The following is a 20,138-nucleotide window of genomic DNA, read 5'->3' as shown; positions in this document are numbered from 1 at the left end:
TGCTTTTAATATGGTGTTGCATGCATGTAAAGGCACTTGGAGAGATTCATTCCAACAAAGAAGAGCTGTGTTTGTCCTGAGATGTGATTCCTTGCATCTAAACATAGAGGTATGGGGTCCCCCTGAAAAAGCCTAGAGGTCTTCTATAATTATAATAAACTAGCTTGAAGCACGGAGAGGGTGGTAAGGCACTGTAGCCCTGTTTCCACTATCATTATAAAATGATTGCCCCGTTTGTGCTTTATGGAATTGTAACCATGCTGATTATATTGTTCTTATGCATTTCACTGCTTGTGTTGGCTAGTATACTGCATTGTAGAGCACGTTAATTAAAATAAACATTTTAAACTAAACTGTGTCTCTGTTTACTCACGTTGTGGACAAGTATGAGTGTTTGAACCAAACAGTGTTCTTCTTCCCACGATTCCTGAGAGGGACGGAGTGACATGTTCTAGGATGTCTAATCATTGGTAACTTCGCTGTAGTACAGAGAATGAATGAGACACTATAGCTAGTCAGATTGCAGTTCTGGGTTCTGAGGTGGGTTTCTGGTACACCAATACACACCGAGGTCCTGGTTTCCTGCGCATAGTTCTGTGTAAGTGCAGAATCCCTGCACTGATCATTAAGTGAATAGAGATTTCAGCCGAAAAAGTCAATTTGGAATTTAGGCTGTAAGTTTAGGGGCGATGGGAGGGAGAGATAAAAAAAATTGTTTGTCTTTTAATAAGGTTGAAATGTTCAAGGTATCAACAAAAGAGGAAAGAGAAAAAAGAAACTGCAAAAAAAATATTAATAATCCTGCAGATGATTGGTGTCAGCCAGGTAATCCATCAAAGAGTATGAGCAGTAAGTTGCAATAGCCTCCAAGAGGAAGCCATTGTTATGTCAGGAAAAGAGACGCCATCCACTCAAGCAAACTGAAAGAACAAACATGTTCCTCAAGAGTGGTGCCTCCAGCACCATCAGCGGACAACTTGCGTGGTGCTCGATGTAACTTCGTTGTAAGAAATCCTGTGCCGCAGCACCGATATCCCACTTGGCCAAAACTCCAAGCGCAGCCGTGCAGGCCATAGTCCCAACACCGGAACACTCTTGCTCATGGAACACTAAGGGACTCCTCAGCAGATCAAAATCCGGGGCAGGAGACATCGTATTGGAGAGGCAAAGGTACAATGCCAATTCAAATGAACATTCCAAGCAGGTGAAGACCAGTTGCACACAAGTGTAATATGCAAAACGAAAGGACAATCCGTAAGCCACACTGAGTGTGGCCAGGGTCAAAATATTATATCATGCAAGCATATGGCTACGAAGCATCTGTAGTCAGTCTTGGCTGTGCAGCACCACCGGAAAAGCAGCCATTGCGCAGCAGGCAAATTAGTAGTAGTACTCCAGCAACCAAGGCAAGTAATAATGGCAACCCACCAAAGACGCTGGAAAAAATAGAAGGAATAGATGCCGGTATCACACCAAACATAGTTTGGGTAGTGGACACAAGGCCGGAGCCCACAACTTAAAAAAATGGGTCAAGCCTGCAGTATTAGATGCATTGAAAATTTTATGAATCAAAGCACCGAAATGCAGGGGGAGGTCAGTACCAAGAAGGGCTTGAACCTCAGATCGGGTATTAGCCACTTGAAGGATGAATGTCTAACGTACAGATGTGAGAGAAACTTCTTTTTGGGACAACAATGCTCTAATTCTGCTCAACTTATCAAAGTCACCTCTCAAGGTCAGAATGGAAGGCCAGGCTGAGTTATCGAGTCTCCCATGTGGGGGTGGAACAGTACATTTTTACAGCAAACCACAAGTTGCAAGACTGTCACAATGTAAGGGATGCCAGCAAGCATACCGCAGCATTCCTCATTATTTAAAAGCAGATAACTACCATTTGCAAGCAGAGTGAAAGTTGGTGTAATATTGGGCACTGGAATGCCTTTCAGAATGCATGCGAGATTCGGAACCGTTAGGTTACAGGCTCCGTGCAACTATATATTTTTGCAAACAAGCGAATGACCTATAGCCAAATCGCATGATTCCCCAGTTAAACTTCTTTTTCATCCTGCAAGCATCTGTAAGCGAATGGTAACAACCACACCTCATGATGGAAAGCACAGCCCAGGGGTTCAAAGCGGCCTAAGGGGTAATGCTTCATACAAGAGCTAAATTTAAATATGGTAAATGGTAAGGTTATTACCCCATGGATGAGCCACAGCGCAGCTTCAGTTTCGGCTATAGAAAAGGGCAAAGGCTCCAATTTTTCAATGTGTAAAAGCATGTGTGTAGCATCTTTCATGGACATAAATCACTGTTTGTCTGTTAAGTTAAACAGCAAATAAAGATGTAGCGTTCAAATAATTCCAAAGAACCTTTCCCATCTTTAGAGTCTGCAACGTCCATGCAAACTGCATAACTGAACGCAATTGCTTCTGTCTATGATACAAAACTGACACATCATCTTGCACAATATCAACAACAGATGAAACAATACTGTCCAATCTATAAATGGGGGAGGAAAGTGTGTTAATACTATTATCCACAACAGCAAGGATTTTTTCCAAATTAGCCAGGTCTATGGCTCTTAACTAGGAAGCAGCCTCAATGTGGGACAGCTTCCATATTTCATTATAGGTTGCATAAATAAATCGTTTTGATCTAGCACCAGCAAGGCCTTTTATAAAATATGTCAAATCAATGTCACCTGATAATAACGACAAATGTTTGTTTCACAGAGGACCGTGTCGAGTGTTGTAACCCATTTTGACATAATTTACCAACCGAGTAAGTAATGACCGAATAGGAATGAGAAAATAGGGGATCAGGCCTATCCTGCGTATAGCCAGGGGCCTTGCCATGGAAACGCAGTTGGCACTAGTCCGAGCTTGTTTGCCAGACCAACCAACCTACGGGGGCTAAGGCAGAAATATTAAAAGTAACATTCTGGAGCAGGGACTGCAAGTCATCAATGGAATAATCATTTATTTATTTTATTTTAGGAGTATTATATAGCGCTAGCTGGACCCGAGGGCATCAGAGCGCTTTACAGCATGTACAGTTATGTGCAGATATACAATACAGATATTATAATGGACCATGCAGGGTCAAGCCGGGTATAGATCAGATAGGAGAGCGAACGAGCATGGGGCAGGTAGGTAGTAGCTCATTCAGGGCAAGCGTCTAATCGGCTCCTATGTTAACCAGGACGGGAGACCGAGAGGTTTTCTGGGTCACTGTCAGAGTCTACAGTTAAGAGAATACAGTAAGATGGAGAACCTTGAAAGGAGCTTCCTTGCAACTTATCTTTTCGCTTGAGAGCGGTCTAGGAAGAGGACTTTGAGCAGGTTCTTGAATTTTAGGAATGAGGGGATCGTTCTGATGTGGGGGGGATGGAGTTCCAGATTTTTAGGGCATTTCCAGCGAAAGATTTAGCTGCGGTTCTCTGCTTGCGAGCTTTCAGATGGATGAGTAATAGGGTGTTCGAGCTCCTGAGGTTCCTGGACTGGCCGGCTCTTTTGAGTTTAGTGGCTAAGTATTCCGGTTGCATGTGTGTAGGGCTTTGTGCGTGAGGCAGGCTGTTCTAAAGCTGGCTCGCAGTTTCAATTGGGAGCCATTTAAGTTCCCTGAGTGCAAGAGAGATGTGGTCGAATTTCTTAGTTCCTGTGACCATTCTTGCTGCAGCATTGAAGATTGTTTTTAAGGGTGCTAGGTGAGATTTTGCTGTTCTGTGTTGCGATCCCATAGTCAATCCTGGAGAGCACCAGTGCTTGCGTGGCTTGTTGGAGATCTTTAGGGGGAAGGAAGGGTTTTATTTTGTACAGTAATTTCAGGTTGAGAAAAGTACTTTTGGCGGATCTTGAAATGTGTTTTTTCATGTTCAGTGTCGGGTCTAGGGTGATACCTAGAGATTTTACTGAGTCCGCTGGGGTGAGGGTCCCATTGAGGGTGTCAATGGCTTTCAGCTATTCTTTAATTTGGGGTTTTCGTCTCTGTTGGAGATGAGGAGTACTTCCGTTTTCTCTTGATTGAGTTTTAGGTGGTTGATTGTGAGCCTCTTTGAGTGTGTCATTAAGTCTCTGGATGTTGTCGATGGAGGTGGTTTCCAGATAAAGCTGCATATCGGTGAAAAGGGATGTTAGAATTCCTAAGTAGTGAGGTAAGGGGTTCCATGTAGATGTTGAAAAGCTGAGGGGAAAGCACTGATCCTTGCGGACACCTCTAGTGGCTGGTTGGAGGTCGGACTCAAAGTTTTTGATTTTTATTCTTTGTGAGCAGTTGTGAAGGAAGGTGGAGAACCAGTGTAGCACTGTCTATTCAAGTTCGCCCCTTTCTTGGAGGTCCTTGAGGAGCAGAGAGTGGTCGACTGTATCGAACGCAGCCGATAGGTCTAGGAGGATGAGAAGGCAGCATTGATCCGAATCCAGTGACTTGTGTATATCGTCTAGGACATTCATGATTGCGGTTTTGGTGCTACAGCCTTTTCTGAAGCCAGATTGATGGGGGTCTAGGAGATTGATGTTATCCAGGTGTTGGGCCAGCTGAGGGAGTACACATCTTTCCAGGATTTTGGAAAGAAGGGGTAAATTTGAAAAAGGTCTAAAGTTGTTCATATCTTCAGTGTCAAGTCCTGTTTTTTTCAGTAGTGGCGTTACTTGGCCTACTTTGAGGCAGTCTGGTACAATTCCAGAGCTCAGAGAGCTGTTTATGATCTTACACCATATCGGGGCTTGGGGGGGGGGGGGGGATTTAGGTCTTTGGACAGATGCGGGGGCAGCTGGTCCTGAGCATGAGATGAGGGTTTAGCAGAAGAGATTAGATTGACTATTTCAGCTTCCTGAATGGGGATGAAGGAGGACCAGTGTTTAGGGGGGTTCATGGAGGCACTATCCTTAATTTCGTGTGCCTCGATCTCAATGGCGGGGGAGAGATTTCAGCCAAGCGAGAGGTCGATCTTGGCGATTTTGTCATTGAAAAAGGCTGCGAAGTTGTTGCATTGTTCTTTGGATGCCAGTATTGAAGAGGACGTAGGCTTGGATGTTTGATTCCTGATGATATTGAAGAGTTCTTTGGGACGGTTTTTAGCTGTGTTTAGGGCAGAACAGAAGAAAGCTGTCTTTTTATTCTTAATGTGCTTTTTGTAGTTCCTGCGGGCTTCATTGAGTTGTTCGTGATGGCGGGTGGAGGGATTGTTCCTCCAGATTCTTTTTGAGGGTCTGAGCTGTCTTCTTTCTTCATTGATGTCAGTGGTGAACCATGATCTAGAAGGGATGATCTTGTTTTTTTTTATTTCAGGGGGGCAAGGTGGTCCAAGGTGAGCGTCAGATTGACGTTGTAGAGAGAGGTAAGTTCAGTAGTTGAGAGGTGATCAGTCAAGCTGGGGAGGAGCAAACTTATTCTTTCTTCTAGGTCAGACTGAGGGATCTGAGCTGTGTTCCTGACCCATTTTGGGGGTTCCTGCTTGGGGGTTTGAGTTTGGACCATTTGGTTGATGTGGAAGAGAATGATATGGTGGTCTGACCAGTCTACGGGAATGACGTGGTCAATGGACATTGCGTTGTTTTCGGAAATAATTGCATCCAGGATTTCTCCTCTATGGTGTTTCTTCTGATTCAGTATGATTTGTCCAGTTCAGATATGCAGCCAAAGTGGGAATGGCAGGGGCATTCATTTGCTTTGAAGTAGCCAATCCAAAACACGTAGTCTGATAGACCGAATCATTCAAAAATAAAATTTGAGTAGGAATGAGGCACACGCGATGTAAAGCTTCAGTGCCTCGTACCTGCCAGGGGTTGGAACCCCAGACAGATTTAAGATCCATTGTGGTCTTCCACAGATCATAGCCACCCACCGACAAATCATTAATAAAGGATTGGTAATACACTAATTTGGTGTGTATGTGTGAACATCACTTTCGAATTTGACGAAACATTTAAGTTAAAATATAAGCATTACGGTTTGGATTTATCAAAATCTGTAAAATCTGTACATTTTTTCAAAAACCTTTTGGAGCTGCCCTCTAATGGAGCCAGGCAATGTTCCCACTGTGTGAAATTTAAAACATTTCTAAATGCATTAGCTTTATGCAGGAAATGATGGCCATAATGCTGGTAGCAAAACAAATTGGCATAATTTGCAGTATTCAAATACAAATCATCAGCATCAAAAGCAGCATAGTACTTCAAACCTGAAAACAGAGATTGTATGGCATGTACATCCCAATCATCAGATCGTATATTGTGCTACACTAAATCACCCATGGAAACACGAAGTACATTTGGCATGTTAATTATCTCTGTAGGGCCATGAATCTGAAAATCCACTGCACCCCAAACTATGCTATCTGCAACTGGCCAGGCGAATATGTTGACAGAAGTCAGGTCCCTTTTCATGATGTGAGAAGATGAATGCGGAGCCAAAGTTCTATTGACCAGTTTCACAGCAGAGCGTTCAGGTATGTAGTGACCATTTATGAGGAGGAAAAAGAATGTCGCAAATCCAATTGACATGAAAAGAAAAATGGCAAAAAGGACTAACCAAATGTATGTCCAAGGTGGAATCAAATAGGTTTGTTTAAACCAGGCCACAAAAATTGAGATTTTGGAGGGAGTTACTGATAATGTAGAGTCAGAGTCAAAAGAGGAACGTGACTGATGAAGGGTATCAGGCTGCAAACCAGGTGACGACTCGGTTGCAGGATAAGTATACTCATTTTATTCATTTAGACCGGAAGTAGGGAGGTTTAGCAAAGGGTTATTGACGGAATCCATTTCTATGGCAGTATCAGGCTGCGTGGTGTCAGAAGCGCCCAACATTAGATTCCTGGAAATCACCGTACATGAAGACGTTGGTGTTATACTATTCAGGATTGGCCAGATGTTGTAACTTGACATCATCCACAGAGACGTTTCTGTTGTCTTTTCGACCAGGAAGTGGTAGTAAAATGACTGTACGAGTTCTCTTCACACCAAGCACTGGGACAGGTGCACAATAAGAGGGGCCAAACTCTTTCTTGTTTTCCACCTTCTCTCAGACCGGGACTCCGACTTTGGGTAACAAGCCGGAATCTGCATTGCTGCATCAGTGGCTGAGGGCAAATGTTCCTTGGCAAGACTGTCCCGGGTCTCTTGTAGCTTCTGTAATACAGCAGAATGATTATCTATGTCAAAGGCTTTGGCAGAAGTCGCAATTTCTAGACCATCGCGGTCTGGCACAAACATTTTCATGCCAAAGAGCATTTCTTATGGGGTCCGCCCACCCAGAGATATTCTAGGCATGATTATTTAGTGCACGTTTTACGCTATTCAAATGGGCAAACCAGTTAATACCAGTACCTAGGACCCTAGTTGTCAAGGATTGCTTTAAGTCACGGTTCATTCTCTCTACAACAAAATTACCCTCAGGTCTGTATGGAGACGAGAATTTGACCTGCAGTCCCAAAGACCACATGGCCTCCTTGTACACCTTTGAGGTGAATGCAGGACCCATGTCAGAATGGAAAGTGCCACATGCAAAAATTCCCACAAAGACCTGCAGATCCCTGATGACAGTTCGAGCATCAGCAATTCGTTGTGGCCACACCCAAAGAAAACATGTGTACGAATCAACTGCAACTAAGATGAATTTATAAGCAGTATCTGAAGAAAATGGACCACAGTGAACTAAATAAACACACCCAAAAGGTCTATTAGAAATATACAACGGTGTTTGTGGTGATCGTGCTACAGTAGATGGCTTAATCTGTTGGAAAATGTCACATGAAAGCCCATAAGAACGGGTTTCTTTACACAACCCACGCCACCAGAAACGCTGCTGTAAGATAGAAACAGTTGCAGACACTCCAGCATGGGCCGAAGCCAAGCCTTCGTGTGTGGCTGTAATCAGTGAAAGTCTGCGGTCCGCGTTGGGAATCAACCTGTCACCAATGCTGTTAATCCGCACATAAGGAACTTTATCAGGACTTAAGTGATAAGAGTATCTGGAAGGGAAACTCTGCGGGTAATTGCCGCCCTTCTCTATAACAGCAATAGCTGTCCAGATGTCATTATCAATCTTATTCTTGGCTCTAGTAAACGCTGCAACTGTAAATGTGGCTACTGCTGATTTAGCTGCTTCATCAGCTCAATTATTGCCAACCGGGTGTACTCCTACACGTTGGTGGCCAAGAGTATGAATTACATTTGTGAGAGGCAGATGTTCATTAAGATCTGCGACTCAAACCCAAAGCATTTAATACCTAATTGCGCTGCTTTAAGAATCACAATAGTCATTTTGAAACCAAAAGTGTAAGTTGGCATTGAAAGACTGAACACAGTAGTAAGAATCACTTACAATGAGAGTAGTCACATTCAGATCTACAAACTCAAGTGCGAACACCAAATCGCGCAGCTCAGCTAATTGGGCGGTAGAGTCCCCTAGTGCCGGAGTGTGTACAACACTCGATTTGAACTCTCCGTTCACTTTTGCACCAGCCACAATTGCGCATGCTGCCGAATAAGAATGCTTTGACTTTGTCGCCAGTTGCGCTGAACCGTCAGTGTAAATGATACACTGCAGCAACCCCAGGTGCTCCCACCTGGAGATTGTGTGAATCGTATTGCACAAGTGCTCGGTGAACCTCAATACACAAAGTTCTTCCACTGTTACTGCCAAATTATGTGGATGCGGTGTCCCCGGACAAACCTGGCCAAGTGGCCCCGGGAATTGATAAAGGGCCCACTGTGTGGGGAAGGTTGCCATTAAACCAAATACGGTGTTGCCACGCTGAAATCGGAACCTCAAGAGTCCTATAAGGCCGATAAACATTAGGTGTTGCAGTGTGAGTATATACATGGAACAAGTTATCATCTCCATTCACTGCCGGGAAAGTCACCCAAGAATAAAACACCTCAAAGTGATCAGCTGGATCAGCTCCCACCACAAAAATAAGATAGACACCCGCATCTGGCACGCCATTTGCTTGCAAAAGACGATGGAGCGGTGTGCGGCTATGAGCTGCAATTTCAACTTCAATCATAACGACTATAAAGGAAGAACAACTTAATGCGTGGCAGCGCAATATAGGGTAGTAATTCAAACTAAAACTGTTTATTTATATCAAGCTTGAAAAAACCTGTAAAAACATCAATATAGGTAGGTTATGCCGTCACAACTGATTACAGGAAAACAGAAGTGAGGGTATGGTGGACAAGCACCAGTACTACTCGAGTGCCTCGTAAATAAGAACCAGACCAAACGTTAGGTGTGCCATGTTGCAGGGATTCTGCACACACACAGAACTATGCGCAGAAAACCAGGACCTCGATGTGTATTGGTGTACCAGAAATCCACCTCAGTATCCAGAACCCCAATCTGACTAGCTATGGTGTCTCATTCATTCTCCATACTACAGCCAAGCTACCAATGATTAGACATCCTAGAACTTGTCACTCCTTCCCTCTCAGGAATCGCGGTAAGAAGAACACTCTTTCATTCAAACACTCATACTTGTCCACAACGTGAGTAAACAGAGACACAGTATAGTTTAAAATGTTTATTTTAACTAACGTGTTCTACAATGCAGTGTACTAGCCAACACAATCGGTGAAATGCATAAGAACAATATAATCAGCATGGTTACAATTCAATAAAGCACAAACAGGGCAATCATTTTATAATGATAGTGGAAACAGGGCTAAAGGCCTTACCAGTCCCCCGTGCTTCAAGCTACTTTATTATAATTATAGAAGACCTCTAGGCTTTGTCAGGGGGACCCCATGCCTCTAAGTTTAGATGCAAGGAATCACATCTCAGGACAAGCACAGCTCTTCTTTGTTGGAATGAATCTCTCCAAGTGCCTTTTCATGCATGCAATGCCACATTAAAAGCACTCGACTTTCAGTAGTGCAGCTGTGTTCTATTTTGTGTCTATGGGCGCGGGACTGACCAAAGTGAATCAACAGCATACATTGTTTTTTTACCTTGAACACGCTGTGAAGACTAGGAGTACGGTGTACAGCTAAATGTGTGAAGGACAGACAGTTCTCATGAACAAATGCATCAGCAGTTTATCCACAAGAATAAAGCCATGTACTAACGTGTGCATAAGCGGCAAGATGGCTGCCAAGCATAAACAAATTAATGCTAACTTAGCAATGTCTGCAGTTAATTCTATGACCTCACTACACCAGTAGTTCCGGAACAACTCATTGGAGCGCTATGATCTATACCATCAGACAGGTTGATACTTACAGCCTGCCTGCTTGCGAGGATATACCCTCACAACATGCCCTTCTTAACAGTTGTGCTGATCTTTTTTGAGAGAGTGCTTACATATTACCATCACTAGATTATTGTCTGTACCATGGCAACATAGGCTTTTCTGAAGTTTTTGAGGCTATGAAGTTAAAAAATATCTCTGCTATATTTTGTCCTATTATCTGCAGCATCTTTTGCCACAAGTGTGAGGGTCGCTGTCCGAAGGTGTGCAAAGTTGGCATCAAGACCATTGATTCAATTCAAGTGGCACAGTCTCTAACAGGCTGCACGTACATTGAAGGCAGTCTAATTTTGAACATCCGTCGAGGCTGTGAGTATCTGCAATGTATTTCTTGTATATCTGTCTTTCATTTAAGGAAGCTTCTCCCTCACAAAATAGTTCGCCACCAATTTGTGTAATATCTAAAGGTTTGTGTGCAGAAAAGTTTTTGTATTGTTACAGGCCAAATTCTGTGGCACGTTCATCATAAACTCCAAACTAGGTTGGCCTATTGTGCAACTTATCCTTTTACCAATAGTTCTACACACCTAGAAAACAGTGGTGTAGCCTCATTGGGGTGTATGCAGTGGAACACACCCACATTTTATCTTAGGTGGGTTATAGTGCCAGTTGTGTCCTGATGCCTTTCATCACAAATGTTGGATGAAATTAATGTTGACGTGGAAGGCTGAGAGCACCTAGAAGAATCTGAGAGATGTACAGGTAGGGCTCAGGGCATTTGTCTGATTTAAAATTGTCAGCGGTGCGTAAGGTTCCCCTCCTGCCATTCACTCCACTTCTGGGAGGATGATCCAATCACAAGGTTTTGTAAATTTGTGCCCCTGTCAGGCCTTGTGTGTGATGATCGGGCACTGGGGCACAATGCTTCAGCAGTTATAGTTGGTTCTTCAGTTCCGTGCATTATGCTGCCCTATGCTGAGAATCCCATTGCAAACATGTGCAGGTACTGTACACTGAGTGCCTTAGCATACAGATGATTAGTTCTTATAGCTCTTCATTCAATGCTATTCAGGAGCACTGTGAGTGAAGAGTGTTGTGATAACTGCTCACTTGGATATTTTTAGTGCCCCTGCATTTATTACCTCATTAGGAGATAGCTCACTTCTTGCAATGTGCACATCAACCTGTTATTTTCATTGCTGCTGCATATTATACCTCATTCTGAGATGGTTAATTTCTTTGAAAGTGCATTTCACCTCCTTTGTGACCTGTGCTACCACAGGTAATGCCTCATTCTGACATGGCTAACTTCTTGGAATGTGCATATCAGCCCTTTATAATCAGTACTGCCACATGTTCTACCTCATTCTGGGATGGCTCACTTCCATTCATTAAATTACTAGCTTTTCTGCACTGTCTCAGTCTTAAAAGCAGCAGTGTCAGGGTCACAGCTTCATATGCATTACATCGAGTTTGTCACTTTCAGAATCTTGTAACACTGATTTGTGTCAGAAAAGCCAGCACCACAGTCATTTTGTAGTATTATGTTTCCCAATGGTATTGGGTGGAGGTGCTATCCCATCACAGTGATTTACAGTGCTTTGTTGCCCTACCAGCAGATCTGAGTGCCCTGAATGTTCAAAAACCCTTTTTACAGCTCACTAATTGCCAAGGAGAGCAGCTCTAAGCACAGCAGCATCAAAGTACATGGGCCCATCTGCACGCATGTCTGCAAAAATGATCTGCCCACACATAACTCCACCAACACACCAAAGACATACATATATTCCTCATACACAAAGTAACCATTATTCCTATTTACAACCCCGGTTGAAGTAGAGCATATCTTTTGTGAGTTTCACATATAGACAGGGAGTGATACGTTCTCTTTTGGGATTGTGTCCCTTGGATCCCTAGTGTGGTTTTGATTGAACCATTAATCCTCCCTTAAACACACAAACTGACCATCACACCTTTGCACAAATACCCATCAATCCACTGACCTCTTCTTTTCACATGCATGCTCCATCCAAATACATCTACTCATCCACCTCTTCATCCAAACAAATTCAATATTCATACAAACATAAATTAATGAGCCATCAAGCCTCCGACTCCCACAACTACCTACCATCTAATTCCATCATCCTACCACCAACTCCTCCATCCACGTAAACACTGATAATCATTCAACCTCGCGTACATTTTTTGTGAGGATTGGATGCTAATACTGCAGGTAGTGTGTAATACATTTTCTGTGAGAGAGTGACACTTGCACTCAAGCTGCTGTGTTGTACTTGCTCTGTGAAGGAAAGAAACTTTTATACTGTTTAACTGTTTATAGCCAGCTGCATCTGTTACATGAGGGGTGTACTGTATCTATTATGTGAGGTAGGGAATCTTGCAATTCCCCTTCCATTGTCTCAGAAGAAGTAGGCGCACATGCTGTGGTGTACCCACCTGTTGAGGGCCAAGATGTGAATCTGGGTAAGGGTTCTAAGCAGGTGACTCTGACTGTGAGCATCTTGTGTGAATCACTCTCTTTGAGGCGATCCAAGACTGGACTAATGCCACCTGTCTCAGAAAATAATACCAGACATTTGTGCCTGTTTTGTGGTTCTGGGAGGGCCATGAGATGGTCCTTAAATGCCAGATTGTGTATAAATCGTAGCATTCATTTTTAGGTCTTACCTAGGCTGTGCATGTGTTCTCTTCAAGACATGCTGTTCCTACAATATGGGTTTTAAGACCCGCCTATCTTTTCAATCGGCTCTTCTTACTGTCCTATGTAAATGCTGGCTTTTGATTAGTGAATAGGCTTAGTAGTCCCTCCCTTTGGGCTTTGTATCCTCCCACGAGGACTGCCCCTGTTACATGCGCACTTACTCTCTGGGTTATTCAGGATACTTTGAGAGCTCCCTTTCTATATTTTTGGTATGCCTCAGCTAGTGTTAAGTGTTTGCAGCCAACGCTTCATTTGCCATGGTGCTTACCCATCTTTGATGTTTATTAAGCATTGCCGCCACTTAATCTCCTAGTGCCGAAACCCGAACCCCACTCACAACACTACTTTATTTTTTTGCATCGGTCTTTGGTGTTTAAGCTTTGCCACCACTTAATCGCCTCATGCCGCACTGCACCCAACTACCCCTCAAACCCCGCTTACAACACTGCTTTAAAAAAAGCACAGGGGTTGGCTTCATGGAAAGTCTCTGGCAATAAGAGGGTTGGGAGACATCCCAATTACTTGGGGGACATTCATTTGATGTCCCCCAACTCTCTTATTGCCAGAGACTTTCCATGAAGCCAACCCCCGTTATCTTCAGAACTGGTGAGACCCTATTATTCTAAAAGGGTCGAAACGCTGTCGACACGAGTATAGAGACAGACAAAGTTTCTTGCTTTTTGTAGATACAATTATAGCACCGTTGTATCCATGACCGTTTGTACCTGAATTTCCCAACTCACATGTATATCAGCCAATCACTTCTTTGGCTTATTTCCATTTTTTTCACTTCCTTCAACTTCTCCTTCGTCCTGACTACACACTTTGGGACTGCTACCACTTTCTCTCTCACTATACACAATAAATTTGGTTCTGCTGAAGCATGCTACGTACTGCCCGAGTTATTATTGCTTCTTCTAAATGTTTGAAATATTGCATTGCTGTTTTTTATTTTGTCTGCACAGAAATATCTGTGATACCTATATGTCGATGTTTAAAATGAGTTCCATGTGAACGTTTTCTTTCAAGAATTACATGTACCAGAGTGCACCGGGGATATGCTACTTCCAAAACCTGTTAGGGTAACTGGCCGCTTCGGAGGGAGCTGGACTCAGCCTTAGGGCTGCCTTGTTAAAATGGGTGTATTGTTGGGCGACCTTGAAATAATTTCATTTTCATTCTCATAACCTCTGAGTTTTGAAATCTGGGCATTCAAACTACCACCGCTGCAAGGTTTATGAAGTATTCATGCTGGTGATGCAGTGGATAGTGCACAGGCAGCACTCTGCAGCCAGCTCCGACTTTACACAAAGAACACCAGTAACTGCTAGGCCCAGTAGTTAAAAGAGGCGAAATGGCACCGCCGTGCGTTGAGGGACCTCTGCCTCTATGATGTGCCCATGTTTGCTATTGTGTTTCATGTTCTCCCATTTAGTTTTACTGGACACAAGCAGGCCCTGCGATACCGAAAGTTTGCATCGGGTAAGCTCGTATTTTTTATTTTCTCACTTTATCTGTTCTGTTTGTGAGGGAAGTTGATCTGCTGCTTATCCGTGCTGCATCAGGCTGTTGTGACTGATGGAAGCTTGCACTTCTCTTTTCAGTTCTGAATCTGTTTCCTGTAAAAGGGAAGCTTGATCTGCTGCAGTTTGTGGCGTATCAGGGGGTTATGTGTGAATCCCGTCCTTTCTGTGTAGAATTCACTTATGGAATGCGGTGGCAACGGTCCAGATTCCAGTTCCAGTAGGAATTATTGATCAGGAACCAGGTTCCAGGCCGCTCCCAGCAGCTTCCCCGGCCTGTGTCAAGGGACAGTGACAGAGCCTGTCCTGGACAAAGGCAGCAGCTCTCTCACACTCATTGATTAGACCACTGGAGAGCAGTTGCCTAAAGGCTCTCAAGGGGCTCTATACCTCCTTCTCCAGAGTGGCCATCTCCAATGCCGAATAGGATGCTGTCAGCTACACACCTGCCAGATAGCCAGGTGAAACATGAACTGCCAAATTACAATGAGAGAGGACTAGTAAAATGTTGCTTCAATTAAGGTGGCAAAAATGCTAGCACGGGCTCTGATTTTTACCCCTGCATATGTGTAGCTGGCTGAACAATAATCCCCGCCTACATTCGAACTTCCATCCCCAATTTCATATTTAGCTGCAGCAGATACTTTAACCTCCTGAACTTTATATACAGGATCCAGAGGGACACAGATATTTACATCAACACACTGAGAGCCAGACAGACATATACAGGTACATGGTGGCTTTACATACACAGATAAACATAGGAGTGCACAGACCAACAGATATGTACAGAAACAACCAGACAGAGATTTGCAGAGATGCATTGAGGCACACACAAACATACATACATATATACAGACACAGGAAGCTCCAATCTATACCCTTGGATAAGAGTTTGCTTGCTCAATATAACATCCTTTCAAGTAGTATTGACAATTATATTCTATTGCCTATCTTCATAACCATCACAAAAAAAGGTAAGTTAAACCTACTACACCCACAAACGTAAAGAATGTCTTCAAAACTACATCATTAGCAAAGATACCCCAAAACCTAAGAATCACTGGAAGCAACAGAATAGAAACACATAAAGCCCAGCAGAATGAAACGGGCTGTATTCACACCGTAGTCTTCATATCTTTGAGTGTATGATAGCAACACTGCATTTCATTCTCCCTATTAAAACAAGCATTGGCATAGCCAATAGGTCTCGCCTTTGGGACCTTATAAGTGTTTAGTTATCCAGCACAATATCCTTGGTGCAACAAAATCAACTGTTGCATGGCTAAACACTTATAAGGTCCCAAAGGCGATACCTATTGGCATGCCAATTCTTGTTCTCTCTGCCATGCCTGGGAGTCTCCTCCATAGTGGGTAATAGTTGTAGTTGTAGAAAAATAGGTTCCCATCTTCCCATAACTTGCTGAAGAGGTATTATACTGGGGAACAACCTCTTGGTTTCTTTGGTCTGTGAGGCACACAGTGTTCCATGTTTCACTGGTCTTTCCACTTCTGAAACTTCATGCAATATTTCTCCCAATGATACCTTTGCTGATAAAACGTTGCACCTTTAATCTGCAGCATAGTAAAGGTGTAGTATTAAAGAGTGTGTTTGATAAACTCATTAGTCACACGCCTGTAAGGTACAGATTGTGAGACACTGCTTTTATCGTGACCCGGTTGTTGCTTTGTGGTGAAATGCTCCTTCAGTAGTACCACAAGATGATTGAGGGTGGGCAGCCATTTTCTGAAAGATCACAAGTGGTATCTGTCTCTGCCTTGTAGAGTCCAGAGCACAGCCGGCGATCGCTAGCAACTCCAGTCTCCGCACTTTGTGCCGCACAATAATTTGCATTGTTAATGATTTCTAAGCAGTTCACAGACTCTACATCCCTGTATACGTTGGTGCGTTTTAGGCTTGCCACGAGTTGCAGTCCGAGCTTCTGCATCCGCCTTTTAATTTTGCCAAATAATGTCTGTATGCAATGCCATCCGCTTCATCAATATGGGATTTAATGGCATTGATGCTTGTCCCTGCTGACACGTGTGAAGGATTTTGATCCACCAGGAGTGGATGAGGCGATCCTTAAAAAGTTACACCTCTTCGTCACGAGATGGCAGCATTGAAGCAGGGCTGCAACATAAAACAACGATGTGGAGCTCATCAGGGAGCCAAAGGCAGGAATGAGCAGATGCAAGGATGAAGGCCGCGCTTATATCCCCAAATCTAAATGAACAGTCTCACTGCAATATTTTGGCCGCTTGGCACCAAATTAAATTACCCCGAAATTTTGAATTAATATAAAAATAAAATGAAGACTACTTATGTAAGAGAGGTCGGTGCAGATGATTCACATGCCTCTTTTTATCGTCGGATTAAAAGAAAATGAAAAATTGAGTGGAAAAGAAGCCGTATCTGGAATACGAAAATAAATCAAGAAGGGTTTTCATAAAATAAGTTAAGTATTTAACCGCAGCTACCTTCACAAATTAAAATATATTACCACTTGTTTGAGGGGTTGTGGTCAGAGGGTAGCGGCAGCAGGGGGAGGGGAGGGGAGGGGAGAGAGGAAGGGGCCTGCGCGATTCCCATGCGGTGCGAGCAGCAAGACGTGATAATTGCTACCGTATGTTGCCGCTGCTCGCTCCCGCAAGGAAATCGCCAAACGTGCACGCGTTGCCATTGAAAGCAATGCAACCCGTGCACATTTGTGCCTGCAAAGCTGTGCCGATTACAAAAGGTCTTTTTCCTATCAGCCATGTGCGCCTCGTAGGCGAGACCTAAAAGGAATTAAAAGGAGTCGCAGATTCCTTGCTATTTAGATACCGCAGTGGGCAAGAAATGTATGTTTCGGGTAGCTTAAAACCTTCTTTTACTGGAGGTTCAGATGCCTTTTGTCAGTCATGTTAGTAGATTTTCTCTAGCCTTTTCTCCTTCAGCACAGCTTTCATGTAGACTGCTGTGTATGACCCCTGCTGGGCCTGGGCTTCTACTAGGCCAGCTCCTGCTGACTCTAAGCCTGATCTGCTCATGGTAGATCTGGTGCTGGTGCCAAGCCTGTGCCACAACGCCTCCCTTCCCTACATTGCTGTGGGGTGGAAATGGACTGGACTAGACAAAGTCCAGACAGTCTCGCTATGGCGCTGTGCTGACAAGCCCTGCTTTTCTAAATAATTTTATTCTAATGTTCTTAACTCTATCCATTAGACATCCAGCGGCCCCTGCTGGACCTATTTATTTTAGTTTGGTACATCACGTTGCTAATTGGGAAATCTCAGACACATACCCCTAACATTACTGACTAAGGCCCACATGCATCAAAGCAAAAACCGGTTGCAAACGGGTAGATTCTCCGAATCTGCCCCTTTGCGACCAGTATTTTTTCATTTTGATGCATCATCCCAAATGCAAAAATTGCAATTTAAGTAATCTCTAAATTGCGATTACTTAAATTGCCATTGCATTTAAGAAATCGCAAATTGAGATTCCTTAAATGCAATGCATTAAAGAAAAAAAACTAGCGATTTCGCTAATAGGGGGAGCAAATTACCATGAAGTTGAACTTCATGGTATTTTGGAAAAACTTTGAAAAATGCACTAAAGTGCATTTTTCAAAGTTCCATTTTACACACACATGCAAGATGTACTCGTATGCAGATTTCAGGGGTGCAACAGGATGTCTTTTTGACACCCTGGCACCCTTGAAATTGCATTCTCAATTTGCGATTCTCTAATTGAGAATCACAAATTTAGAGGCCCATAGGAATGAATGGGGAGGTATTCCTTAATTGTGACTCACAATTTGCGAGTCGCAATTAAGGAATATTTAGAAATCGCAACTTTTTAAGCGATTTCAACATGCATAGCCTTTTGCTATTCCTTATTAGCGAATCCTTATTTTTCGCTAATAAGGAATCTTTTTTTCCCTTCGTGTTTTTTCCCTACAATATTCTGTCTTGTTATACCAACACTGTCTTACTGAAGCCTTAGAATACCTTTAGGGAAGAATAAAAACAAAACATTTGGGCCTGAAATGTCTTTTCATGTAAATTCCAGGAAAAGGAGTTTAAGTTGGGTTTAGAGCGGTCTGTGGCCCCAAGTGGAATTACTTTTAATAAAATAGGTGAATGTTTTGAGAAACTCATTCACCAGTACTCAATTTGTAAGAAAAAAAATAAGTTGCAGGGCTCTCATCAGTAGGCCACGGCAGTGTGCACCACACATTGTCCCTGCCAGCGCTGTCAATGATAGTAACAACACAAATACTAACCATCACACTCCTAAAAGTGACAATTCAGACTATTTCAGGGCCTAAAGCTAGAAGAATGACTTGGGCGGCAGGTAATAGTCATTTTTTATGTATATTGAATTAAAAATTAATTGCTGTTGTGGTAATCTCCAAATTTACCAGACAGTGCCACCATGTGGTAGACTGTCATAAGGGCTGGTGTTGACAACGAAGTGCTGGTGCCGTGTACCGTAAACTACTGGCTCAAATTAAGCACTGTTCTACACAATGATGAATATTTGCTTAAATGTGTTTATCTACTATATCTTGTGAAAACTGCATGATGGCATATCTCCAGGGGCCGATAGGCTTTTTCTCCTACTGGACCTTTCATCAGGACAGCTGTAGCCATTGGAAGCCAGTTTTTTTTTTTTTTTTTTAAAAACCTTTATTGTACAGAGAAGGCTCACAAATACGGGCCTACAACCCAGCGGGCCGGCCACCACAAATAAGAAACATATTCAACAATACAGAAACGCATACAGAATAACACAACAAATCATAGGAATTAAGGGCTAAAAGCCATATAGCAATCAGCCGGGACAGGATACGAGTAGGTTGATTTTCTAATATAGAAACGGGTATGACAGGATAGCAACAGGTAGGGAATCTCGGAGGGCTGTGGTGGGTCGCGAACAAGCCGCGGTAGAAGATACAGGATAACTCAATAATGACAAACACATATCGGTAAAGCCAGAATAGGAGTCTCGCCAGAGAAACAGTGGCAACCGCCGTTCAGCGCCCACCCACCACAACAAGAACGTATCATATCAAACAGAGTCAAAAAAGGCTTATCAAATAAAGCCCTCCGGCACACAACCCAGGGAATAAGTGAAAAACCTCCCCACGAGAGGGGGGAGGAAGAGAGGAAAAAGGGAGAAGGGGACAAAAGGCGAAAGGAAGAACGCCGCCTCAAGCACGCGCCCCACGGCAAACGAGGCCGGAGACCACAAATCGGTATACAGAACCAGTAGTAACCTGAGCCAAATTACGTAGCGAGCCAAAGCCACAGTTAGACCAAACGGTTAGTGCATCAAAAATAACCCACCCAGGGGGACACATGCTGAGACCGCGTCCCGAAAAAGAGGACACACAAGAGCCATAGAACCAAAAAAGTAAGAAAAATGAGGGGAAAAAACCTCAAAGAAATGACAGACCCCCCCCTCCCACCCCGCAAGCCCACCCTGCACCCCTGCAGAAGGCTATGGCCTACCCCCCAGCAGCGTGCCTGTCGCCCTAATCAGAACCCGAAATATAGAAGAGCTAAAGCAAGATAGAACATAAAGACAAAAAAGGGGGAAAAGAAGGAAGAAGGGAGGAAAGAACACGGGAGAGGGCCATAAAACAGAATCATAGGCTCCCACCCTCCCGTCCGAAACATCAGTGTCCACGGGAAGACAAAAGAG

General features: G+C 43.5%; 1 protein-coding gene across 1 annotated transcript in view; it reads left to right on the top strand.

Moving 5' to 3' along the window:
* Positions 1-20,138, top strand: part of INSRR (insulin receptor related receptor) — a 673,583-nt gene that overhangs the window by 325,025 nt on the left and 328,420 nt on the right. Inside the window, exon 4 of the mRNA XM_078668487.1 lies at positions 10,422-10,564. Coding sequence (XP_078524613.1) covers positions 10,422-10,564 — 143 coding nt within the window. The remainder of the gene's footprint in view (positions 1-10,421; positions 10,565-20,138) is intronic.

Source organism: Lissotriton helveticus, chromosome 12, assembly GCF_964261635.1.
Source record: "Lissotriton helveticus chromosome 12, aLisHel1.1, whole genome shotgun sequence".
Lineage (NCBI taxonomy): Eukaryota > Metazoa > Chordata > Amphibia > Caudata > Salamandridae > Lissotriton > Lissotriton helveticus.
Note: the sequence above shows the minus strand (reverse complement) of the source record. Positions and strands in the feature narration are given on the sequence as shown.